This window comes from Theropithecus gelada, chromosome X (genome assembly GCF_003255815.1).
Source record: "Theropithecus gelada isolate Dixy chromosome X, Tgel_1.0, whole genome shotgun sequence".
NCBI lineage: Eukaryota > Metazoa > Chordata > Mammalia > Primates > Cercopithecidae > Theropithecus > Theropithecus gelada.
Window position 1 is genome coordinate 76284858 of NC_037689.1, and position 27919 is coordinate 76312776.

The window sequence follows — 27919 nt, forward strand, 5'->3', positions numbered from 1 at the left end:
GGGGAACCACCCCATGATTCAGTTACCTCCCACCTGGTCCCTCCCATGACATGTGGGGATTTTGACGGGATTATAATTCAAGATGAGATTTGGGTGGGGACACAGCCAAACCATATTAATTTGGCCTGGCTCCTTCTAACAGCATATGGTCATATGCATGACCAAAGAGATAATCTGAAATTGGAACATATTTAAAAAGAAAGCAGAGCATAAAAGTTTGGAAAATTTGCAGCCTGACCATGTGGTAGAAAAGAAAAACCCATTTTCTGGGGAGGAATTCAAGCCAGCTGCAGAAATTTGCATAAGTAAGGAGAAGCTGAATGTCAATATCCAAGACAATGGGGAAAATGCCTTGAAAACATTTCAGAGACCTTTGCAGCAGCCCCTCCCCTCACAGACCTGGATGCCTAGGAGGGGAAAAATGGTCTTGTGAGCCAGGCCCAGGACCTCGTTGCACTGTGCAGCCTCAGGACATGGCACCCTGCATTGTGGTCATTCTAGCTCCAGCCATAGCTAAAAGGTGCCAAGGTGCAGCTCAGGCTGTTGCTTCAGAGGGTACAAGCCTCAAGCCTTGGTCACTTCTATGTGGTGTTAGGCTTGCAGATGCATAGTGGGAAAGAGTTGAGGCTTGGCAGCCTCTGCCTAGATTTCAGAGGATGTATGGAAATGCCTGGATGTCCAGGCAGAAGTCTGCTGCGGGGGTGGAACTCTCATGGAGAACCTCTACTAGGGCAGTGCAAACAGGAAATGTGGGGTTGCAGCCCCCACATAAAGTCCCCATTGGGACACTGCCTAGTGGAACCATGAGAAGAAGGTCACCATCCTCAGACCCCAGTAGATTCTCTGATAGCTTGCACTGTGTACCTTGAAAAGCTGCAGGCATTCAATGCCAGCCCGTGAAAGCAGCTTTGTGGACTGTTCCCTAAAGAGCCACAGGGGCAGAGATGCCCAAGGCCTTGGGATCCCACTTGCATCAGTGTTGCCTGGATGTGAGACATAGACTCAAAGGAGATTATTTTGGAGCTTTAAGATTTAATGACTGGCCTGCTGAGTTTTGGATTTGCATGGGGCTTGTAGCCTCTTTGTTTTGGCCAATTTCTCCCTTTTGGAACAGATGTATTTACCCAATGCCTGTACCCCCGCTGTATCTTGGAAATAACTAACTTGGTTTTGATTTTACAGGCTCATAGGTGGAAGGTACTTGACTCGTCTCAGATGAGACTTTGGACTGTAGACTTTTGAGTTAATGTTGAAATGAATTCAGATTTTGGGAGACTGTGGAGAAGGGATGATTGTATTTTGCAACCTGAGAAGAACATGAGATTTGGGAGGGGGCAAGGGTGGAATGATATGGTTTGGATTTGTGTCCCCACCCAAATCTCACGTATGAATTGTAATCTCCAATGTTGGAGGAGGTGATTGGATCATGGGGACAGACTTCCTCCTTGCTGTTTTCATGATAGTGTGTTCTCATGAGATCTGGTTGTTTAAAAGTGTGTAGCACCTCCCCTTTCACTCTCTTTCACCTGCTTATGCCGTGTAAGATGTGCCTGCTTCCTCTTTGCCTTCCGTCATGATTGTAAGTTTCCTGAGGCCTCCCCAGTCATGCTTCCTGTATAGCCTGCAGAACTGTGAGTCAATTAAACCTCTTTTCTTTACAAATTACCCAGTCTCAGGCAGTTCTTTATAGCAATGCAACAATGGACTAATATACTTTATTTTTTTCCTTTTCTTTTTCAGAGATAGTGTCTTGCTCTGCCACCCAGGCTGAAGTGCAGTGGTGTAGTGGTGCAATCATAGTTTACTGCAGTCTTGAACTTCTGGGCTCAAGTGATTCTCCCACCTCAGCCTCCTGAGTTGCTAGGAATATAGTATGCACTATCACATGCAGCTAATTTTTAAAAATTTTTATAGAGAGAGTCTCACTATGTTTTCCAGGCTGGTCTTGAACTCCTGGCCACAAGCAATCCTCCCATCTCAGCCCATTTCAGACTTTTAACCTTCAAAACTGTAAGATAATAAGTTGGTTTTAACACACTACGTTTGCTGTAATTTGTTACAATAGCAATAAGAAACTAACATAGTCAGTTACCCAGCTGGTAAGTAGCAGAGTTGGTATCTTGCAAATAGGTGTGATGGATTCCAAAATCAGCGCTCTTTCCATCCATGGGGATGTGGTGGTTTTAAAGAAACTGTGGATTCAAAAGTGGAAGGCAATGGCTGTAAAAAGCAAGAAGAGTGTAGGAGTGCTGATAATGGGTTATACTTGCCTTCAAATAACTTCTTCCATATGGCCTGATGTTTTTCATGTCAATAATCATGAAGTCATTTGGGTTCAAAAGCACTCTTTTCAAATTATTGCAAATACCTCTGGCAAGATCCAAAGGTCAATGGCACTTTAGGATGTATTGAGTTAATCTCAGTTTTTCTCCTATACTCGGTGATTATTAACTTCAATGAATAAATTGGAGTTTTGATAATAGTCATCCTAACTGGAATGAGATGGTATCTCATTGTGATTTTGATTTGTATTTTCCTGATGATTAGTGATGTTGAGCATTTTTTCATATACCTGTTGGCCATTTGTATGTTTTCTTTTTGAGAAATGTCTGTTAACATCTTTTGCCCATTTTTAATAGGGTTTTTTGAATTTCTTTATATATTCCTTATATATTCTGAATATTAACCCCTTATTAGATGTATAGTTTGCAAATACTTTCTCCCATTATGTAGGTTGTCTCTTCACTGTTAATTTAGAATGGCTATTATTAAAAAAATAAGTGGTGGTAAGGATGTGGCAAAAAAGGGAAATGCTTACGCATTGCTGGTGGGAATATAATACAGCCACTACAGAAAACAGTACGGATGTCCCTGAAAAAATTAAAAATAGAACTACCATATGATCCAGAAGCCCCACTAGTGGGTGTATTTCCAAAGGAAACAAAATCAGTACATCACAGATATCTACACTTCCATGTTTACTGCAGCACTATTCACAACAGCCAAGACTTGAAATCAACCTAAATGCCCGATAACAGATGAATGGTTGAAGAAAATGTGGTATATCTACACAATGGAATACTATTCAGCAATAAAAAGAATGACATCCTGTCATTTGAGACAAGACGGATAATCCTGGAGGATGTCATTAAGTGAAATAAGCCAGACATAGGAAGACAAATACTACATGATCTCACTCATTTGCAGAATCTAAAAAAAAGTTGATCTCATAGAAGCAGAGAGTAAAACAGTGGTTACCAGAGGCTGGGTAGGGGCGAAGAGAGGGGATGATGGAGAAAGGTTGGTCAACAGGTACAAAGTTACAATTAGAAAGGAGGAATAAGTTCTGGTGTTCTATTGCACAGTAGGGTGACTATGGTTAACAGTAAGGTAATTGTATATTACAAAATAGCTAGAAGAGAGACTTTTGAATGCTTTCACCACAAAGAAATAATAAATGCATGAGGTGATGGATATGCTAACTGCCCTGATTTGATCATTATGCAATGTATACATGTATCAAAACACTGAATTGTATCCCATAATACACACAATTAAGATTTTTTTTTTTTTTTTTTTTTTTTTTTTGAGACAGAGTCTTGCTCTGTTGCCCAGGCTGGAGTGCAGTGGTGCGATCTCGGCTGACTGCATGCTCCACCTCCCAGGTTCACGCCATTCTCCTGCCTCAGCCTCCCAAGTAGCTGGGACTACAGGCACCCGCCACCATGCCTGGCTAATATTTTGTATTTTTAGTAGAGACAGGGTTTCACCGTGTTAGCCAGGATGGTCTCGATCTCCTGACCTCATGATCCGCCTGCCTCAGCCTCCCAAAGTGCTGGGATTACAGGCATGAGCCACCATGCCCGGCCCAATTAAGATTTTTTAAAAAAGAAATTGGAGTTTTGATTGGGTGAGGTGAAGCAAATAATTTTGAAGTATTGGCAGCACTTCAGTTTACAGGCAGGCCTTAGTGGGCAGAGAAGATGATGACAATGAAAAGCTTGGGGTCATTGAGGCCAATAGTTACAGTATGCCAAAGACGACTAAATCAATTTCAAACTTTCCAGAGGGTGACTGACCGTACAGATGTTTTCAAATTTCTTAAACTGCACAAGACCCTCTTTATACTAGCAACTTCACTTAAACCTCATCTTCAAAAGCCTTGCCTTTTATATCTCATGTCATTTGTACAACCAGGGGTCGCACCTAGGAAGGTGAAGCTGTTAAACGAGTAGGGCTGGCTGGCCCTAGTCAAATTTGTGAAAGAGGCAGCTCTATTTCTTTTTAATTTGAGCAGGGACTTTGATGCTTTAACCTAGCAAGAATTCTCAAACAGAAAGGTTTTTGTTTTGTTTTGTTGATCTGGAAGGTTTTGAAGGCTCACCTGGGAGGGAGCCATCATTGCACATCCTTCTCTGAGGTCAGGATACCAATAAGAAAGAGAGGCTGGCAAGCTGAGTGGATGCCTTGGGGATTTTACTCGTATATTGCCATTTCCCATCTTATCTCCTCACCCTGAGTAACCCCAAGGATTCTGGGGGAAATGAAAATTAGTTTTTCCTCACAAGTAAGTTTACAATGCTTTCCTTAACTCAAAGAGGAGTGTTTGGGTATGGGAATGTATCTTGGGTGGGAACTTCAAACTTCAAAAACTCTGTATAGGGCTCCCCAATGGTGAGAAAATCTCTTTTCTCTGTTTAGCTCATTTGGAGTAGACATTCTATTAAGAATGTATTAGAGGCTACGAAGGAAAGGAGGACAATAATATTCCTTCCTTTATTTCTCATCCTCACTGAATGATATGGCAGGTGTAGCGGAGTCCGAAGGAAAATAGATTTCATTCCTCCCATCCTTACCAAAAGTGTAGTGATGCCTATAATCCACTCCCATCATAGATGAACAGTTGAAAAAAAATCTAAAAACATAACAAAGGTAGTTCAGAACTGCTGATAGAGGGGGTTGGATGATTTAACAAAAGAGACAGACAAAAAAATTTTATAACACTATAATTATAAAGTTGAAGGCACATCCTTGGCAGAAATATGATCAATTACATGCTTATGAAAAACAAACTACTGAATATCTTAACTACAGTAGATGGATATTGCACAACATCGTCCACTGCTGTTTTGGGCACCAAACAATCAATGTTTAACAACGTTTAGCTAAACATTTCTTTAACTAAAAACATAAGGTTGAGACGCCTGGTTTTGGCTACAAAAGGCAATTGTTATCAACACTGTGAAAGAAGCTCTTTTAACTGAAGAACAAGAACTCGTGCTTTGTGCTCTATCTGGTTACTCATACCAGATGGAGGGACTGCAGAAAGTTAGTGTAAAAACAGGTAATAATTTGGCAAGAATCTGTATTTTTTCTATTTTGTAAAATAATACTTAAAAATGTAGAAAAGAAACAAAACAAACAAAAACCCAAAAGGAGTGATTCCAGGAATGTCTTTATTCTTTTTAAAATAACCAGTAACCAGATGCCTCACCCAGAGAAAAAAACAAAATGGAGTAAAATAAATATCAAGAAAAATCATTTTAAAGCATGATCCATAAGTAATAGAAAAAATTCTCTTAACATACATTTTTGATTTTAAGCTGTATACACAAAAGATATGTGCACTTAAAGTTTTGGAAACATCTTGTCTACAGTGCTATTTTAAGCATTCTATACATATGAATAAAGAATACTTTTTAAAAAGTAAAGCACAATATAAAATTACTTGTTCACAAGACATCAAATTTGACCTTCTAAAATGTTGATACTAAACTAGGAAAAATAACATTGCTATTTTCACAAATGACACACCATACATCTTGAGACTACAATGCTACTACTCTAGTTGTGTTTTAATCTTTGAAATTCAAAAGGCATCTTTGGATATTTAAGTTTAAGGTGCCCCATAGGTGAGTCTGAACCAGCACTGGATATTAAAGTATCCTTGTTATCTTCAGACTAAGGGCATGGTTGCTGAGTGAACACAGAAGAATGATAAATGAAATACAAATAGAGAACTTCAAATATCAAATTCAAATATAAATCCATTTCCCCTCAGTATGGTAATATGTATGTGTATGTGCATCTATATGTGTGTGTATATATATATGTATGTGAATATACACAAACACACATTTATAAAATTTCTCATTAGTAACTCCTGACTTAAAGTTAGCTACTAACTGAAAGCAATATTTTTTATTCCCTCCATAATCAGCTCTTTCTCCTGTAAATACAGCTTCTCTTTGAAGCTAATGAAAGTTCAAGATTGCAAAAAAGACTTATGGTAGAGAATTTAAATGTGGCTACATATTACTTAAAGCAGGACCCTTTCTAAATAGCATGTTTTCTATTCTTGTTGTAAGGGCTGAAATTATCTATTTGATTATTTCAATACTATAAGCTGCTATTCCCACTGTCCCACAATATGAATACAAGACCAAGAGGATGACTCAAAGGTACACATAATAATGGAAGAGTAACTGGCTGTGTTCAACTGCTTGAGGTGGGTGGGAGGGAGAAGGAGGGATGCTTCTTTTTTCAACATTTGCCTATCAGCTGTGTCTTCTAGAAGAAACAAGTTGAGTTATAAGATGGGTCACTTGAATTAAAATAATAAATAATAAAACTCAAACTGAAAGCATGGAGGATGGCATAGGCATTGGTCTAAAAAAAGGGCCTAGATATACAAACTCATTGATATTTCAGTGAAATGGGTTTGTCTTTCTAGATTAATAGCACCTTCATCAAAAGCTTCAGTTCTCTCTTTTAGACAGCTGAGACAGAAATTAGATCTTTTCTAAATCTGAAAGACAGCATGGAATAAGATTGTAAACTTTGAATGTGTATATATGAAAGGATAAAAGAGAAAAGGGGTAGGAAAGGAAGAACTCCATCCCCTACCCCCACCTGATTTTAAGAGTCTGCTCTAGAAAAATGATTTTTTGTATTTATTACTGACCTCAAGGGGAGAAAAGAACCAACATTTACGGAGTACAAAACCTATGTGCCAGATGTTGGGTTAGCAGCAGCTTTGCTTATGGTAATGGGAACAAAATGTTAGGAATTTACTTATGAGTCCTCTTCATTGACATATTCTGCATATGAAATTCATCTTGCAACTAACAAAGAAATTTAAATAGTCTTACAAGTATCAGATCTCTGACCAGTGTATTAGCTACCAGGCACTCACAAGGGAATTTCTAAATTCATTTGGCAATGGGAACAAGCTCCTAAATTTGTCAACCACACCAACTAGGCAAGTTCAAATGTTTTAAACTGGAGAAAAGTATATATTTAGCTAAAAAGCATCATAACCTAGGGAAATTTTAGTTTCTGTATTATGATTTTACTGTATTTTTGGCAAATGTACCTTTGTGTAATAGCATTATTTTAAAGTATGTTTGAAACACTAAAAGATAAACAAAATCTATTAAATTATATATACTAGCAAAGTGATTATACTCAATTCAAAAAATACAAATTTAGGCTGGGCATGGTGGCTCACGCCTGTAATCCCAGCATTTTGGGAGGCCAAGGTGGGCGGATCACCTGAGGTCAGGAGTTTAAGACCAGCCTAGCCAACGTGGCGAAACCCCGTCTACTAAAAAATATGAAAATTAGCCAGGTGTGGTAGCAGGCGCCTGTAATCCCAGCTACTTGGGAGGCCAAGGCAGGGAGAATTCCTTGAATCCGGTAGGCAGAGGTTGCAGTAAGCCAAGATGGTGCCACTGCACTCCAGCCTGGGCTACAGAACGAGACTCTGTCTCAACAAAAACAACAACAAGAAACAAATTTAGTGAATCCAGGTAATTTTATATGACCTGTATATGTATAATAGTGTTAATCTTTGAAAATTTTTTGAGCAGAAGAGGCTCATAATGTTAAGTTTCCGGACTGAGATCAACAGACTACAGGAAGAACAACTTAGAGCCCAACTCGGCAGGAGTGAACTGAAACTGAGCACAGAGCTAGGAAACTTGAAGGAATAATTTGATATACTTTTTACAACAGTGGAAAGATGGGAAGCAGGGAACCCTACAGACCTTTAAGGTCTTTTGAGCCACAACATTTAAAAAGGAGCAAAATATTAGAACAGTTGTCAGTTATTTTTAATCAATGAAAAACCACCTAAACTTGGTTAGCTCGAAAGAAAATAACAAAAGAAGACATACTGGAGCATCTAAAAAAGCAACTGCAAGGACAAGGACGCAGGGAGAATGGGGGAAAGAAAGCCTGCAATAAATAAGGCACATCTATTTTTAAACAGCTTTACCTGTTTCCCTTCTAAAACTAGATGTTTTATACACAGTGCTTTGAAAGTCATTGCTCCCCAACGGGGCAGGGATACAGGCTTGAGAGTATCTTCAGTATCTTGAATTCAAAAGCATGAATATCTTCATGCTCTCAAACCTTCAAATTTTTCATTATCTTCTTCTTGGGCTATTTTTTTTTTTTGGTCAAATAAAAAAAATATATTACTTTAGCAGCAGCTCAGCAATCTCTAATTGTAGGGCTTGTAAACCTCACTGCTCTACCTTATCTGTTGTTAGTGAAAACAAAAATATACTGGAAATTCAAGTTTAAATAAAGCTAGGTTCAGAGCTGATACCTTGAAAAAGATATTTTTGCCAATAGATAAACGCAACTCAAATAGAATCCCTAATATAAGAGCATGAGACCAACATAAAATCCTTCTACAATATTTTGAAAAGTGAAGGTAACATCATGAATGCTGTGTCAGTGCATGACAAGTTAAACTGGCAGCACTCTCCATGGCCTTTTATAATGCAGTGTCATCATCTTCCCTGAAGTCTCCCACCAGGAGTGAGTGCTTGTCAGGTTCACTGGTAACAACGCTGTTTAGGGAGCGTTTATCAGACAGTAGTGAGTTTATAGAGGCTCTGCTATAATTAACAATCCGGTCCAGCAAACCCAGTTTAGGAGAATTCCTTGAAGTATCATCTATTCCAACATGAACGCTGATTTCTGAAGGACTCTTCTGTCCTATCTGGCTCCGGGCAGGCAGTTCATAATTCTCGTAAGTTGGTTTCCTGTAACTGGACACATGCAAAATTACATTAGTTTGAAATAACCAAAAGTAAATGAGACGCTTGCTACATGCGCAAAAGAAAGATTTGCTCATCCACACTTGGTTTTGGTATGAAATGTATACAAGTGATCACTGGTAGGAAAATAGTTGAAATGAACTGTGTGGAGTCACATCATCAGAAATCCTACTTATCAGAGTTAGTGTACTATATTTTATCCCACTCAGTGCTTGTGGTTGCTATGTATAAAGTACACAAGGTAACAATTACATAGCTAATTATTACTGTTACCTAATAATAATATATATTTTTTTGAGACAGAATCTCGCTCTGTTGCCTGTGCTGGAGTGCAGTGGCACAATCTCAGCTCACTGCAACCTCCACCTCCACCTCTCAGGTTCAAGTGATTCTCCTGCCTCAGCCTCCTGAGTAGCTGGGATTACAGGCGTCCACCACCACACCATGCCCAGCTAATTTTTGTATTTTTAGTAGAGACAGGGTTTCACCATATTGGCCAGGCTGGTCTCAAATTACTGACCTCAGGTGATCTGCCCACCTCGGCCTCCCAAAGTGCTGGGATTACAGGTGCAAGCCACCACGCCTGGCCGCTAATAATAATTCTCATTAAGAATGGTTTGGGCTTATCATTGATCAATACAAGAATAAAACCTACCAAGAATGACTAGATGATAAAAGGAATACAAAATACAAATGTGAGCAAGCTATCATACTTACAGTTTAAGGAAGAGAGAAGAAAGTACTACAGAAACAGATGAAGCAGCCATTGCCGCAGATCCCATCCAGGGCTGCAAAACCAAACCAATGGGCATAAAAACTCCTAAGAAACAAGTATAGATTAGTTAGAGTAGATAATACTAAACAGATTATCAATGTGTTTCTAACATATACACAAATCATTTCTTTATTTGATATTTCTTCAGCATTTATCCCCTTGGTGGTGGAGATTTTTGTTGTTGCCATTTTTTCACTAATAGAGTGTTGCAGTTAACATTCTTGTACATGTCTCCACGTGCCCATGTCTGAGAGTTTCCGTGGGGTATATACCTAGGGGTGAAATTACTGGGTCATAACATGGGCACATCTTCAACTTTATGTGGATACTCCTCAGTTGTTCTCCAAAGTGGTTTTAGTGATTCATAATCCAACCAATAGCGTATGGGAGTTCATGTTCTACAAACTCACCCACACTTGGTTTTGACAGACATAAGAATGTTTGCTCATATGATGAGGATGAAATAGACTTATACTTTTAACTTTTAATGTGCTTCTCTATATTTTTCTACTTTTTCTATGGTGATCATGTATTACTTGTATACTTATTTAAAAATTACTTGCTCCATGAATTAATCTTACAGGACTTAGACTGTTCTTTTGCTCTTTGTTCTCTCAGTATTTGTGTGTCCTTGCTGATAAACAGTTTTGTAATTGTTCTCATGTCATTTCATGTCTTTCCTTGGCCCTCAAACCAGAGAGAACAAGAAGAAAACGATAATTATTTCTTTTATGTCATCATTACTAACTCCTACCAGGTCCCTAAGTTTAGGAGATTCTCAGACGCTTATTAAATAACTAAATTATTTTTTCTCAGTTATATTCCTTTGTTCACTCTCTCTCTCTCATCTGGTCTCTCAACCTAAAAAAATACCACCTGACTATAATAGAATATTAAGTGAAGAGCAGAAAATTCTCTGTGTGCTACAATCACCACTATGTAACAAAACAAAAACTGATGCAGAATAAAAAAAAGACTAGAGGAAAATATACTTGTATAATTCTTTAAAAATCATTTGCTCCATGAATTAATCTTGCTAACAGTGTTTGTGTTTGGGTAGTCAGATTAAAGGTAAATCTGTTTAGAAAAAAATTAATTAATAAGCAAACAAATACATATCTCTGTGCAAATATATGGAGAAAGAGATGAAGCAATGTGACAAAATACTATCAGTTGGTGAGTTTAGGCAAAAGGCATACAGATTTTCATTGTACCATTTTTTTCAATGTTTTCGTAGGTTTGAATTTTTTTTTTTTTTTTTGAGACAGAGTTTCGCTCTTGTTGCCCAGGCTGAAGTGCAATGGCACAATCTTGGCTCACCACAACCTCCGCCTCCTGGGTTCGAGCGATTCTACTGCCTCAGCCTTCCGAGTAGCTGAAATTACACACATGTGCCACCACGCCTGGCTAATTTTGTATTTTTAGTAGAAACGGGGTTTCTCCATGTTGGTCAGGCTGGTCTCGAACTCCCAACCTCAGATGATCCACCCACCTCGGCCTCCCAAAGTGCTGGGATTACAGGCATGAAGTTTGAAATTTTTCAAAATACAAAGTTGAAGGCTGGGAGCGGTGGCTCACACCTGTAATCCCAACACTTTGGGAGGCCGAGGCAGGTGGAATACCTGAGGTCAGAAGTTCGAGACCAGCCTGGCCAACATAGTGAAACCCCGTCTATACTAAAAATACAAAAATTAGTAGGGTGTTGTGGCGGGCACCTATAGTCCCAGTTACTCAGGAGGCTGAGGCAGGAGAACTGCTTGAACCCAGGAGGTGGAGGTTGCAGTGAGCCGAGATTTTGTACCACTGCACTCCAGCCTGGGCAGCAGAGTGAGATTCTGTCTCAAAAAAAAAAAAAAAAAAAAAAAAGAAAAACTTGGAGGAAAAAAAAAATAAATGCTTATATATTCTTAAGCGATAAGAAACATTACTGAACATTAAAATGATTGATTTTAACATTACCTCTCACCATACCAGTAGGCTAGAAACAAAAACTAAGCTCAAAACTAATAGTAAGAAGACAGGCTTCCAATATGTTAGGTCTCTAATGACTTTAGTGGAAAAAGCAATACTAGTTAAGAGTCACATACCAGCAGCTATGGGAATTCCAACCAGATTATAAATTAGAGCAAAGACAAAATTTATCCGAATCCTCTTGACTGTCTTTCTTGATAAGTCAATACTTGCCACTACATCCAGAAGATCATTCTGGGAACAGAAATATTTGTGATATTAGTAAGAGACTCTAACTTAACCAGTAACTTTTACATTTGATATTGTATATATTGAAGATTACGTCTACCTTAGGGCAATACGTGAATTAACTGCAAATCTCAGATAATGCTAAAACTTGGACTCAGCTTCCGAAGGTGTTTTTCAAAAATTTTCCTCAGGGTTCTGAAAACACTTTTAGGGGTGTATGCTGGTACAAGGATTAAATCTACTTAAAATAATCTCAGCAACTATTTGTTGAAGATCATTTTATTCCAAATCCTCTTAAATCTTCTTCACTTTAGAAACTTATAATTCTCATTTGCTTATTAGCAGGGTTGAGAAAGTCAGGGGGTAAATTAGCATGACTTCCCATAATCCCACTCCATATTCTCAAACTCTTAATGGCCGATAGCATGGAACTTAAGACAGAATTGTTGTGCTCAATATACTTTATGACACTATCATTGACCATGAAGGGCAGTCTCATACTCCTCAAAGGTCAAGCCATGGCACTTACCCTTATCAAAACCACATCAGCTGCTTCAATGGCTACATCTGTGCCTGTGCCAATGGCAATTCCCACATTAGCCATTGCCAGAGCTGGGGAGTCATTGATTCCATCTCCCACCATTGCTACCCGTTTCCCCTCCTCTTGAAGTTGCTTCACTTTAGCAACCTTGTGAGAAGGTAGAACTTCAGCAAACACCTTAGTAATGCCAACCTATGTGATAAAAATAAACTCAATTCATTTCAAAAAATAATAATGAGTACCTGAAACATAACTGAGCAATAACAAGCCATCAGTTTTCACCCACAAGATGTCCACATTTTAAAAGACTGATAATATCTAGAGATAGCAAGGATGTGGAGAAATGAGCTTTTATACACCGGTGGCTGGTGCGTAAATGGCGACTCTTTTTGGAGGGCATCTGGCAGCATCTATCAAAATGTGAGCATCATTTGGTCTAGCAATTCCACGTCTAACTCTATTTTGGACAAATTTGTACATGTACAGAAAGATACATGTCCAAAGATGTCCATTATTGCCTTGTTTGCAAAAAGAAAATTTTCAAAACCACCCAAATGTCCATCATTAGGGAAATGGTTAATTAAATTATGATACATTCATATCATGGAATTCAGTATAGAAAGAATAAAGTAACTTTTTTTTTTTTTTTTTTTTTTTGAGAGAGAGAGTCTTGCTCTGTCACCCAGGCTGGAGTGCAATGGTGCGATCTCAGCTCACTGCAACCTCCGCCTCTTGAGTTCAAGCAATTCTCCTGCCTCAGCCTCCTGAGTAGCTGGGATTACAGGCATGTGCCACCACACCCAGCTAATTTTTGTATTTTTAGTAGAGACAAGGTCCTACCATGTTGGCCAGGCTGTTCTCAAACTCCCGACCTCATGTATCTGCCGGCTTCAGCCTCCCAAAGTGCTGGGATTACAGGTGTGAACCAACGCACTCAGCCAAAATAACTTTTTATGTTCAGATATGGATGAAGCTCCAAAGTATATTGTTATGTAAAAAAAGCAAACTACTGAATAATCTGTTCAAAATGATCTAACTGATGTTGAAAAGACCAGAATTATACTGTATATGTACTCTGTAGATGCACACATATGCATATGAAAAAGTGGCAGTATGGGGGGGCAGTAGGACTAGACGGGGAGCATGGGGAAAAGAGGACATTTTTACTTTATATCCTTCTGTATTTTTTACATAAGAAGGTGTTAATAGGATGGGTGTGGTGGCTCACACCTATAATCCCCGCACTTTGGGAGGCCAAGAAGGCAGATCACCTGAGGTTGGAAGTTCGCGACCAGCTTGACCAACATGGAGAAACACTGTCCCTACTAAAAATACAAAATTAGCCAGGCGTGGTGGCGCATGCATGTAATCCTAGCTACTCGAGAGGCTGAGGGAAGAGAATCGCTTGAACCCAGGAGGCAGAGGTTGCAGTGAGCCGAGATTATGCCATTGCACTTCAGCCTGGGCAACGAGAGTGAAACTCTGTCTCAAGAAAAAAAAAAAAAAAAAGAATGGATTAAAAGATTACTTGCATTATTTATTAGAAGAGTGGAGAAGGCATTCCAAAGTTAAAAAGATTGAAAAATTTTAGAGGTAAGGCAAATGTGGGAGTCAGAAGCAGAAAAATGGTACGTCAAAGTGGCACATTAGGAAAATAGTTCCATTGGTAGTGTTTAGGATGGACTAGAGAAGGATGTGTGTGGAGCTATTGCCGTGTTTCAGCCATGAGATCAGGAGAGCCCAGCTTAGGCTGGCAGCACTGGTAAAGAATATGAGCAACATTTCAAAGGACGCATCAACAGAAACTGATGTACAGTGTCACGCAAGCATCCCATGAACTAAGCAAATACCTTTTTACTTATAACAGCAACACACAAAGCCCAAAGTCCTTCCAGCAAAGCATGGTAAATTTTCTCAAAGGAACTAGATAGGACAACTCAGTGATAATGAAAATAGTAGGTAATGTAAATTTCTTAGCATTTGAAGGCAAGACATAAAATGTATATCAATAATTAGAAGTTATCACATACCCCTATCAATTACCTGAGAAGCAATAGATCTAGCTGTTTTACTGTTGTCTCCAGTCATCAGAACTACTTCTAAGCCCATAGATTTCAGAATATGGACAGCCAGTTCTGCTTCCGGCTTCACTGTGTCTGCAATGGCTATCAAGCCACACAGCTCATCTAATATAGGGGCAGCACAAAATAAGAGAACTTGGAATATGGTGAAAGCAGAATAACATTCTGACTTGAAATTTCAGAATGAAATGAATTTTCTTAAGTAAAGTTGTTCAGGGGGGCATGGCTTAACTTAAAATATCTCTGAGCCCACACAGATTTATACTACAAACTCCGTAACAAGTCTCCACATTTGGTTATGAAAATTTCAGAGTGAGGTAGGGGTTACTAATAAAGTAATCATAGGAAAATATAGAGAGAGACCTTACTGGATATTAGAAGACCCTTTTTGTTCCTTAGAAAGGTATTTGCCAATAGCCTCAAACAGTTTATCTAATTTAAAGGCAAATGAAACTGAAGACTAATACTTTTTTCTTTTTAAGGTAAAGGGTGGGCAGAGAGAGACAAAATGGGTACTTTATAGTGGGAAAAATATTATCATAAATTTTATTATTTTATTCTATTTACAAAAGTAAAATGGCATTCTATGCTTTTTCCCAGACCTAAAAAGGCCATAGTAAAATACTGCCTTCATACTTAGCAAACGTAAACGTTGAGTGGAATTAATCTCACAAATAGAAATTTACCTTAAGAAATAATTGAACAAAATAAAGCACATACAACCTCAAAGATATTTATTGTAGCATCATTTACAATAGTGAAGGAATAGTCTAAATTTCCAACAAGAGGGGAATGATTATAGCGTGTAAGATTGATACATTATGCAGTATTATAATAAAATTATATAGCAACATTAGAAAGCATTAAGTAAAATAAAGCATAATAAAATCGTATGTGTACAAGTGATTTTAACTTTACTGAGGTAAAATTTACTTACAATAAAATCTACCCAGTAAAAAATGGTATATGTACTAACACTGTAATTCTGCAAACACACGCACATTTCTTTCTTTTTTAAAAATTTTGTTATTATTATTATACTTTAAGTTCTAGGGTACATGTGCACAACATGCAAGTGTGTTACATATGTATACATGTGCCATGTTAGACACACACACATTTCAAGACAACTAGGAATGGAATATACAAAATTAAAACTGACATTGTGTGCCGGGCGTGGTGGCTCACGCCTGTAATCCCAGCACTCTGGGAGGCCAAGGTGGGCGGATCGCCTGAGGTCAGGAGTTCAAGATCAGCCTGGCTAACATGGTGAAACCCCATGTCCACTAAAAATACAAACAATTAGCAGGGCGTGGTGGCGCGCGCCTGTAATCCCAGCTACTCAGGAGGCTGAGGCAGGAGAATCGCTTGAACCCAGGAGGTGGAGGTTGCAGTGAGCCGAGATCGCACTATTGCATTCCAGCTTGGGCAACAAGAGCGAAACTCCGTCTCAAAAACAAACAAACAAACAAAAAACAAAGAAACAAACAAAAAACCTGACATTGTGTTAGGATGATGGGATTATGAATATTATTTTATTTTGCTATTATTTTACTGTTGTTATTTTTAGGTTTTAAAAAATCCTTGATTAGCCTTTATTTAAAATATAGGCTAGGGAAGAAAGTAACAAAGGCAGGCAAATGCAAGATAATTTTAAATTAATCAGTAATAATCATGTGTTCTTGACATTTTCACTTTGCATTCAAGACACTTTTGAATAACCCTCATAGTTCAGAGGTCTCTCGAAAATATATAAATTAATAAAATAACAAATGATAACATTGAGTTATAGCATACTTATGGAAAACCTTACCATCAACTGCTACTAATACAGCAGTCCGACCTTTTTTCTCATGTTCAGTCATGAAATCATCTACATTGTTACTAATGACAAGACCATTTCTAATCATCCACTCCCGGTTACCAATGAGGACTTTATACTGTTGAGCATTAAGAGCATCTGAAAGTAGACAGAGAAATAACATTTAGTAAGTTCAATTAATCTTTATAAAAACCCATGAAGCAAGTTCTTCCTGTCTAATCTTGCACAGTCACTACATTGTATTGTTCCTAGAACATAGCCTCCAACAGTGATGTTCAAATTTTCTGAGAACATACTCTGCTCTTCCATGCCTCTGGGCCTTTGCACACATTGCTGCCTTCATCTGAAATGTCCTTATCCCTCCTCTCCAGACAGGAAACTCCATCACATTCTTCAAGAGCCAGTTCAAATATTACTTTCTGGTGAGGCTTTCCCTTCGACCTTCCACAACGATTCAATCAAATTTAAAAATACTGTGCATCAGGAGCTGAATGTGGCTAGCTGAACATGTATAATCATGCTGACATCTCATTTTCTTTAAGTGGGCCCTTAGTGCTATCTGGCAACTTGACTATATTTCCCTAGTCCATTCATTCTCCATTTCTTCTAGATGGCTATTTTATACCTTCTCATCTCCCTTCAAATCTCCAACTTCTCCTGCCCCATCCTAATACCATATGATGACTCTGCTTCCTACTTCAGAAAGAAAATAGAAGCAATCAGAAAAGAACTTCCACAGCTCTCATTGCCACATTCACTCAACTACCTGTGCCTCCTGTGTCTGTGTATCTAGCTTCCCTTCTGTTATTATAAACTGATTCTGCTCCTAATTTAAGGCCAACCTTTCTACTTGTGCACTAGACACCCGCCTCCTTTGCCTATTCTAGAACACCTCTCCAACAATTCTCCCTGTCCACTCCTACACAACTTTTTTCTGCTGTACACTGTCCTAACTTAAAAAAAAATAAAACCTCTCTTGATCTCACCCACCTCTGTAGCTACCACATTTATCTGCTTCTGTACACAGCAAAACTTCCCAAAAGTATCTCTATTGGCTGTCTTCAATAAATATCTTCCCATTCTCTTGTGAACCTACTCCATTTATTGGGGTAGTCAAAAGCTTTATGCTTTTGACTCTAGTACTCCAGTGAATTATTACAGCCAGTGATCCTTACTTTAATTCTCAGTCCTCATCTTACTTGTCCTATTAGCAGAATTTAACACAGCTGTTCACTCCCTCCTGGAAATACTTTCTTCATTTGGCTTCTAGGATACCACATTCTTAGGGGTTACCTCCTCATTGGCCACTTCTTGGCCTTCTTTGCCCATCCCTCCTCATCTCACTAACTTCTTAATTTATAGTGCTGCAGGATTCAGTACTTAACTCTTTCTTTCCCTTTATCTACTCTCACACCTTGGGGTTCTAATCCAGTCTCATGGCTTTAAATACCATCTATACCACTGCAGTCCAAGATAACTTTCTGTGATATTAGAAATGTTCTGTAGCTGCTATGTTTAATACAATAGCCACCAACACAGAGATGTGGCTACTGAGCACTGAAATGGGGCTAGTATGACTGAAAGATGAATTTTAAATTAAATTAAATGTAAATTAACTAATTTAAAGAGTCACATGTAGTTAGTGGCTATTTTCCTAGACACCACAGACCTATAAGCAGAGGACTCCCAAATCTATCTCTCTGATCCAGTCTGTTTCCTGGAACTCCAAACTTCTGCAGCCAACTGCTTACTTGGTATTTCCATTTATATGATATCTCCACTTGGGATATCTCTAATAGGTACTCAAACTTAACATGTACAAAACTGAACTCCTGATCTTTTCCCCAATACTGTCCCTCCTATGGGATCCCCCATCTTATTTAAATGATAACTCCATCCTTCTGCTTAGGCCACAAACCTTGGCATAATTCCTGACTCCCGTTTCTCTCATACACCATATATATCCAACCCATGAGAAAAATCTGTAGCTCTCCTTTTAAGACACATCTAGAATTCTACCATTTCTTACAACCTCTATTATACTGGTCCAAGCTACCATTATGTTTCACCTCGATTATGACAACATCCACCAACTCATCTCCCTGCTTCTGCCCTTGCCCCCCATCCCCACAAGATTCTCTCCTGCCTCAGCCTCCTGAGTAGCTGGGATTACAGGTGCCTGCTACCACGCCCGACTAATTTTTATATTTTTAGTAGACACGGGTTTTCACCATGTTGGCCAGGTTGGTCTTGAACTCCTGACCTCAAGTGATCCACCCGCCTCAGCCTCCCAAAGTGCCGGGATTACAGGCATGAGTCACTGTACCTGGTTTACTTTTAAAATGTTAAGTCAGATTGATTTTGTCCTTCTTCTACTCAAAACCATCAGATTGGTTTTGTCCTTACATATCTAGTCCCAAACCACCTCTATGACCTTGTCTTATACCCCTTGCCCACCCATTTAATTTACTCTGCACTTGTCACACTGTTCTCCTTTCCATTCCTCAAACAAGTCAAGCACATTCCTGACTACAGGCTTTGGTACTTACTATTTCTCCTGCCTGGAATGTTCTTGCCACAGAAATCCACATAGCTTTTTCTCTCATCCCCTCAGATCTTCGTTCAAACACTACCTTGTCAGTGAGGCCTACCCTGATCACCCTATATGAAGCAGAACCCACTACTCCCAGCACCCCTATACCCCTTGCCTCACTTAATTTTTCTCCATAGCACTATCTCCACTGGACTTATTATATTTTCTTATTTATTTGCTCACTCTCTTGTGTTCTTCCACCAAGAATGTAAGCTCCATGAAATAAGAACTTAGTTTATCTTGTTTACTGCTGATTCTTTAGTGCCTTGAACAGTGCATGACACACAGTAGGTGCTCAATAAAAGCTGTCAAATGAATTTCCTATTTGTCAGTGTGCTTGATACTAGAAGTTCATAGACAAATAATAAAGAAGTCACAGACTAGTAGAAATAGGCAGGTAAATAAATAATTATCATACACTGTCCTAATACAATAACAGAGATTAAGTACAGTTATGATTCAGGAAGAAGAGCAAATACCTCTGCCAATACATGTCAGTCAATGAAGGCGTCACTGAAGAGAGAGACATAAACTGGGTCTTGAAAGATAAGCATAAGTTCACGAGGTAGATTCCATTTGTGAACAAGAACATTACATAGAGAAAATGGTAAATGAAATGATCTAATAAGCAGGAAATGACACACCATAAGGAAGAACTGTAAGTAGTTAGGTAGGGATGGAACATGGAGTACATATGCGGTAGTGGAAAAAGACAAGATGAGTGATGCAGGGAGGCAGGAGACATATCATGGGGAACAGATCTTAAACAAAGTACAGAGAGACTGGACTTTGTCCAGTAGGAGAGAGAGAACCATTCAAGCTGGGATCCTTAACAGAGACCCATGGATGGGTTTCAGGATACATGTGCATCTCTTGAAACAAAAATTTTCTGAGGGGTGGGCCCATAGCTTTCATCATATTCCTCCAAAGGTCTATGGCTCAAAAACAGCTTATAAACCACTGTAATCAAAGGTATTGATCAGAAAGTGATATGACTAGATTTGCATGTTAGTAAAATCACTCAGGCACGAATGGGGAGGGAGGTATTGGAACACTTAGTTGGGTAGATCATGTTTTGGGGGCAGATGGATAGATCAGCATGGAGCCAAGGAAACAGGACTTGGCTAAAGATATGGATTTTGGAGTGATAGTGGAAGTCTGTGGGTGGTAGAATAAGTGATGAGCATGAATAAGGTTGTACAGAGAGAGTATGTATTATAAAATGAGAAAAAGACAAAGAACAAAACCCTGACAACATACTCTACATTTGAAAGCAAGAGAAATGAGGAACCAAAGGACAATTAAAAGGAACAGCCAGGGGTGCAGTGGCTTACACCTGTAATTCTAGCACTTTGATAGGCTGAGGTGGGTGGATCACTTGAGGTCAGGAGTTTGAGACCAGCCTGGCTAACATGGTGAAACCCCATCTCTACCAAAAATACAAAAAATTAGCCAGGCGTGGCGGCATGCACTTGTAATCCCAGCTTCTTGGGGGCTGAGGCAGGAGAACTGCTTGAATCCAGGAGGCAGAGGTTGCAGTGAGCTGAGATCGCACCACTGCACTCCAGCCTGGGTGACAGAGCAAGACCCCTTTTTGAAAAAAAAGAACAGGCCGGGCGCGGTGGCTCAAGCCTGTAATCCCAGCACTTTGGGAGGCCGAGACGGGCGGATCACGAGGTCAGGAGATCGAGACCATCCTGGCTAACACGGTGAAACCCCGTCTCTACTAAAAAATACAAAAACTAGCCGGGCGAAGTGGCGGGCGCCTGTGGTCCCAGCTACTCGGGAGGCTGAGGCAGGAGAATGGCGTGAACCCGGGAGGCGGAGCTTGCAGTGAGCCGAGATCCGGCCACCGCACTCCAGCCTGGGCGACAGAGCCAGACTCAGTCTCAAAAAAAAAAAAAAAAAAAAAAAGAAAAAAAAGAACAGCCGGGGAGGTGAGAGGAGAATCTAAACAAAGCAGGGTCATGGAATCATCCCTTAGGAAGGAAGGGATGGTCAACATTGTCAAATATCTTAATGAGGTCGTGCAGGATGAGGACTGAAAAGTGACCACTGGAGAGAGCACTGAGGTCAACAGTCATCAGTTAACTTAGAAAGAATGGATTCAGTAGTATGGATGGGGGAGAGGCCAGACTGCAATGAACTGAGGCCTGACTGTGGAGTAAGTGAATTCAACAAACCTAGATTACCCTTTCTAGAAATTTGATATAAAAGAAAAAGACAGAATCTATATGGGAATATAGATGGGAAAGGACAAAATCTAGATGGGAATATAGTGATTTTGATGGAAGAAATATTTATATGTTTAGGAGAAGAAACTAAAACAGAAAGAGATGAAAAATGAAGAAGCAAGGAGACCTAACAGAAAGAGGGAGGTCCCTGATGAATCAAGAGAGGGTGGGATCTAGATGAAGGGATTCATTAGGCAAGATGAAGGATACTGCTTTCCCTGAAAAAAGGAATGATTCTGGGCAAAAATATGTAAGAACACATGACCAAGAACCATAATTTTCTATATAAAAAATAAGATAATTTGCAGAGGGGACAAAGGAGAGGGTCACAGGATCTTGTGAAAGATAGAAAAGGTTTGGAGTAGTTGTAGTAAGAAAAGAATGATCATGGAAAATCAGCTAAGGCTAGACCTCATCACCCTATGGTGATGTTAATGACCACAGTTGGGAAATGTTCTTGACTAATTTGAATGATCAGAAGGCATAGGGTAAAACTGACTTGAGGACATGAAATTATGATGCCAATTTTTGTTTCTTCTATAACAGTTCAGGGTTATAAAGTTAGCCATATGTTCATAATTGCCCCATAATTGGTACTACAAAGAAAATTAGCTTACTTGAGATCTGGGCATCAATAATCATGGAAGACGAAGTTGATGACTGTTCATTACTGGCATCAATTTGAACCAGGGATGCATTTTTAATATTATTGTCCTCTATATTCCAGTTATTCTTATGTAGCAAGCCTTCAATATTGGTGACTTTACAGCTAATACCACAGCCTGGCACAACCTGGAAATCTATGCAGGTACCCAAGGTTTCAGTGTCCAGTTCCTAACAAACAGAAACAAAAGGATTTCCTCTACTGTTCTGATAATGCAAGGTCATTTATTAGCACAATAAAAGATAACACCAAGTTAATTCTAAATGTTTGTAATAAAATTGTCACTTACTGCCTACTTGACAGTGGATTTTGATAAGGACAAAGGAATAGAGCATCAAACATAATAATCAAAGTTACAGAAGTGCCTCAAAATCTTTGTTTTGGCCAGGCGCAGTGGCTCACACCTGTAATTCCAGCCGAAGAAGCCGGCTAGGAAGCCAAGGTGGGCAGATTACCTGAGGTCAAGAGTTTGGGACCAGGCTGGCCAACATGGTGAAACCCTGTCTCTACTAAAAGTACAAAAAAAAATTAGCCAGGTGTGGTGGTGCACACCTGTAATCTCAGCTACTAGGGAGGCTGAGGTGGGAGAATCGCTTGAACCCAGGAGGTGGAAGTTGCAATGAGCCAAGATTGCGCTATTGCACTCCAGCCTGGGTGACAGAGAGAGACTCTGTCTCAAAAAAAAAAAAAAAAAATCTTTGTTTTAATCCCACTGTCTAAAATTTATAGAAAACATGGAAAGCTTATCAGTATTCTCTGCTCTTTCCAGTAGATAATTACAAATTAAAATTTTAATTCTGTAGTCAAGTCAGGTTTTCTATTCAACACAGGGCAACAAAGGGTAACAAAGTATAGGGCCTTTAGTTACTAGGGGCTCTCCATCTGCTCTCTAGTCTACGTCTTTAGTAAGCCGAAAAGTTCTGGGGGCCCTCATTGTTTCCTAGCTCTTTATAGCTTCATCCTCTCTGCTGTTTGATTTTGGTGTAAGGAAGCCAGATCAGGTAATAGGTAAAAGGGAAAGAACAAATAAATGAATGGCAACACCAATGGTCGAAACTGCCACATTTTAAGTGTAAAATTAGTGTGAGACAATTCATAAAGAACTCATGCAAATGAATAAGAAAAAGACAAACAATTCTGTGGAAAAATAGGTCACAGATACAAACAGGTTAGAGGAAAAGAAATTCAAATAGCCAATAAATATATAAAAAGATGCTCAACCTTATTCATAATTAAGGAAATGCAAAGCAAACCATCAAGTAAGTAGTTTTTCACCTATTACATTGAGAAAATAAAAATAAAGTGTCGGTAAGAATGTGGGGAAATGAGCACTCATAATTTTTGGTGCAGGTATAAATTGGTATAACCCCTCATGGGTATTGGTAATCCTCATCATATGGGTATTGGTAAGATTCATCAAAATTTAACTGCATACATCCTTTGACTTAGCAATTGCATTGATAGGCATTTAATGTAGAGACAGACTTGCAAAAACTGATAAGGATGTTGAGTGTATACTGTAAAAGCCAAAAAAACCAAACAATCACATTATAGAATACAATATAGCCACTAAAAACAATGAGGCAGATCTGCATTTCCTGGTAGGAAAATTCACTTAATAAAATAAAAAAGCAAGGTAACAAAGATTGATCATTGTATGACCTTTCTGTATAAAGTTTAAAATATGATAAATACATATATGTGGCTATATGCATTAAAAACTGTTAACAGATGCACACCTTTATGACTATACTAAAATTATTGAATTATACACTTTAAAAATGTGAACTTTATAGTACATGAATTATATTTCAATAAAGCTGTCATTTTAAAAGACTTAATAGGTTAATAGTTGTTAAACTTTGGAGAAAGGAATTATGGAAGGGGGCAGGAAATGAGGTTTACAATTTTCAATATGTAATTCTCTGAACTATCTGAATTGTCCTTCCACAAATATGTACAACTTCTATTTTAATTTTTTGGTCAACAGGAGTTATCTGTGTGATAGGATTATAGTTCATTTGTTTTCATCTGTATACTTGTCTGTATGAAGAAATGAGTTACATACAATTAAATGAGAAAATACAAGTCTTTTTAGTCTCATACCAACCATACATGCAAATCAAACACCAGTCTGGATTTGATCCGGGGAATTCCTACAGGAGATAACTAGATTAATAAACAAGAGGAAAAAATGTACCTGTTTGCAGTATTTGGTTATGGCTGCTCCTAGAGGGTGTTCACTGTTACTTTCAGCAGTTCCCACAATGGCCAAGATTTTATGGTGTGATATTCTGTTACTTTCCGTTAGAAGCTTTACTTGATTCACTACTGGGGTTCCATGAGTAATGGTTCCAGTCTTATCAAATACCACTACCTTTACCTGTAAGAAAATTAAGATACAATGACTTGATGATCCTCCACATCACCTTTCCAGAAATAAGAAAAAGGTCTGTTTTGACAAACAGATGACTATTTAGTTTCTTAGTAAACTGACCTTTGACTTAATTTGACTTAAAAAACTGATGATCTTTGGGAAAATAAAAGAAGAAATACTCTTAGTTATACATAATAGCTCTCCTCTGCCAATGTTGAACTGTTTGTTCATACTGAATGACTGTGAATATATGTTAAACAACCAGAGCTAATTTTTAAGGGTTGACTGTTAACAGGTAATTAAGAGACGCCTCTGGTGCCTCAAGGTAAAAAAGAAAGGCTTTCAATACTAATGAATTATAGATCTGATGGGAAAATCTAGGCAGTAGGGAAATGATTATAAGAATAAAGGTAAAAGGCCAGGTGTAGTGGTTCAAGCCTATAATACCAGCACTTTCAGAGGCCGAGGTGGACGGATCGATCACCTGAGGTCAGGAGATCGAGACCAGCCTGGCCAACATGGTGAAACCCCATCTCTACCAATAATAAAAAGTTAGCTGGGCGTGGTGGTGCATGCCTGTAATCCCAGCTACTCGGGAGGCTGAGGCAGGAGAATCGCTGGAACTTGGTAGGTGGAGCTTGCAGTAAGCTGAGATCGCACCACTGCACTCCAGCCTGGGCCACAGAGCGAGACTTCATGAAAAAAAAAAAAAGGAAAGAAAGAAAGAGAAAGAAGGAAGGAAGGAAGGAAGGAAGGAAGGAAGGAAGGAAGGAAGGAAGGAAGGAAGGAAGGAAGGAAGGAAGGAAAGAGAGAGAGAGAAAGAAAGAAAGAGAAAGAAAGAAAGAGAGAAAGAAAGAAATAAAAGAAAGAAAGAAAGAAAGAAAGAAAGAAAGAAAGAAAGAAAGAAAGAAAGAAAGAAAGAAAGAAAGAAAGAAAGAAAGAAAAGAAAAGAAAAATAAACCAACAAAGTATGATTCTGGACAGGGGAAAAAATAGCTATCTTGGCTCACTGCAACCCCCGCCTCCCGGGTTCAAGCTATTCTCCTGCCTCAGTCTCCTGAGTAGTTGGGATTACAGGCATGCTACCTTGCCCAGCTAATTTTTGTATTTTTAGTAGAGACGGGGTTTCACCATGTTGGTCAGGCTGGTCTCAAACTCCTGACCTCGTGATCCGCCTGCCTCAGCCTCCCAAAGTGCTGGGATTACAGGTATGAGCCACTGCACCAGGCTAGTCTTGCAACTTTTAATTTTGAAATTATATCAAAATTTAAAATGTCTATAAAAATTACTAGCCTGTATCCTCTGGCGAGGTGAGTTTCCAGATTTGTTCTAAGATATGTTCTATGTTTACTACATACCTATGTATATAGCTTACATTCTCATAATAAGAACATACTGGTAGAAACATGGTTTTAGTTGAAGTCATGTAGCCTTGCGATGATTATGGAAAGCGTAATATGAGATCAGAGATAGGATTATATTCCTAAAGTGATAGCTACAAACTGTTGGCTGGTGGCAGCAAAGGCAAAGAAATGGCACTGTAATTGAAGGTCCCAGTGAAGAAAACAAGTCACACACAAATAAGAAGGCTGCTAGAGTTTGGCAAATTTTCCTGGGCAAATACCTATTCTGTCTTTCTGCCATAAAGACTAGTCTAGTCTGAGCTAGGATAGGAGTCCAGGAGTCCATATTAGGGTCTGCTCTAATAGAATAGGCCTGGAGTAGTTTTAGGGATCTTAGGCAACTAAGGCCAATCTGGAGCAGAACCAAAATAACACCTTTCCTGCCTCAAATCTCTGGATAGTCCTAGAAGCAACTCAGCTCATGGACCACAGAGACATAATTTAGGAGTATGTGTTTCTCAACAGGGGTGATACTGATAGTTTGGTGGGACAAGTTTTAGTTCTGGGGACTGTCTTACCTTATGAGCCATCTCCAGTGGCTCTCCACCTTTTATTAGTATGCCATTTTGAGCACCTACTCCTGTACCCACCATCACAGCAGTTGGAGTGGCCAGTCCCAGTGAACAGGGACATGCAATACACAGAACTGTGATAGAGGCTTGGAAAGCAAATCGTATTATCGTTTCTGTTCGGGAGATACTTCTATTGTAGCCCTTTAGAAGAAAGGCATAAATTTTCGTTATTAATTTAGAGCTGTACAAAACAAAAGAAACAAAACTTAACACTATTTAAATAAAACCACAATTTAAAAAGTGACATATCCTACCTAGCTACCTACATATATTTTTTAGTTACAGGTAAGAAAACACTTTCTTTCTTTTATGAACATAAGAAATTAGGACATACTGAGATTCTAGAATTACAAACTATGGACTGAATATAAGGGCTCCATATTGAGAATAAATGTTTTTATTAGAGATCTTCAGAAATAGCTGCAAACGTGAAACATAATTTTCAAAAAATTTGATACTGAATAAACAGAAGTCTCAATCTCTGTATAGTAAAACCATAAATCTGCCTTTCACACTATTCTTGAAAGACAATGAAAAAAGAATCACATGGCATGCAAAGGGACCTTAGTCATATTTCAACAAAATCCTTTTGGACATAACAATGTAAACCAACTATATCTACTAATTAAACTCTTAGTGACGTTCAGTGTTCGCTCATGTGGGAACAATATAATTGGTAGTTTTAGAAGAAATCTAAGACATCCTGAACTCATGAGAAAAATTCCTGAAGGAAACACATTCCAAGCTACTTGCCGGCCTATGCACTGGCTCACATCTGTAATCCCAGTGCTTTTGGAGGCTAAGACAGGAGGATCATTTGAGGCCAGGAGTTTGAGACCACCCTGGGCAACATGGTAATACCTCATCTCTACAAAAAAAATTTTTTTTTAGTCAGGCATGGCCGGGCACGGTGGCTCATGCCTGTAATCCCAGCACTTTGGGAGGCCAAGGCGGGTGGATCACCTGAGGTCAGGAGTTCAAGACCTGCCTGGCCAACATGGTGAAACCTCATCTCTATTAAAAATGCAAAAATTAGCTGGGCATGGTGACACATGCCTGTAATCCCAGCTACTTGGGAGGCTGAGGCACAAGAATTGCTTGAACCTGGAAGGCAGAGGTTGCAGTGAGCCGAGATCATACCACTACACTCCAGCCTGCGCGACAAGAGCAAAACTCGATCTCAAAAAAAACCCAAAAAAACACAAAACATTAGCCAGGGATGGTGGTGCATGTCTGTAGTCGCAGCTACTCAGGAGGCTAAGGTAAGAGAATCGCTTAAGCTCAGAAGTTTGAGGCTGCAATGAGCCATGATTGCACCACTGCATTACTGCTGGGGCAACAGAGTGAGACTCTGTCTCGGAAAAAACAAACAAACAAACAAACAAAAAAAAACTTTTCAACAATCCTTTTGTTCAGTGTGTACTAAACAGACATGAATAATTTAAAGAAACTTTTTAATATTACAGTAATGGGCTGGACATGGTGGCTCATGTCTGTAATCCCATATAATAATACCATATATTGAATAGGGTGTCCTTTCCCCATTGTTTGTTTTTGTCAACTTTGTTGAAGATCAGTTGGTTGTAG

General features: G+C 39.0%; 1 protein-coding gene across 3 annotated transcripts in view; it reads right to left on the reverse strand.

The window, feature by feature from the left end:
* Positions 1–4992: 4992 nt before the first annotated feature.
* The window catches only part of ATP7A (ATPase copper transporting alpha), a 144590-nt gene continuing 121663 nt past the window's right edge, over positions 4993–27919 (reverse strand). For 2 of the 3 annotated variants that reach the window (XM_025373494.1, XM_025373492.1), the window contains 9 exons: positions 26279–26473; positions 24181–24363; positions 21934–22150; positions 16481–16627; positions 14630–14772; positions 12575–12778; positions 11934–12051; positions 9789–9891; positions 4993–9062 (listed from right to left, as the gene is read on the reverse strand). In XM_025373494.1, coding sequence (XP_025229279.1) covers positions 8786–9062; positions 9789–9891; positions 11934–12051; positions 12575–12778; positions 14630–14772; positions 16481–16627; positions 21934–22150; positions 24181–24363; positions 26279–26473 — 1587 coding nt within the window. In that variant the 3' untranslated portion in view covers positions 4993–8785. The remainder of the gene's footprint in view (positions 9063–9788; positions 9892–11933; positions 12052–12574; positions 12779–14629; positions 14773–16480; positions 16628–21933; positions 22151–24180; positions 24364–26278; positions 26474–27919) is intronic. The other variant, XM_025373493.1, reaches the window with a different exon arrangement.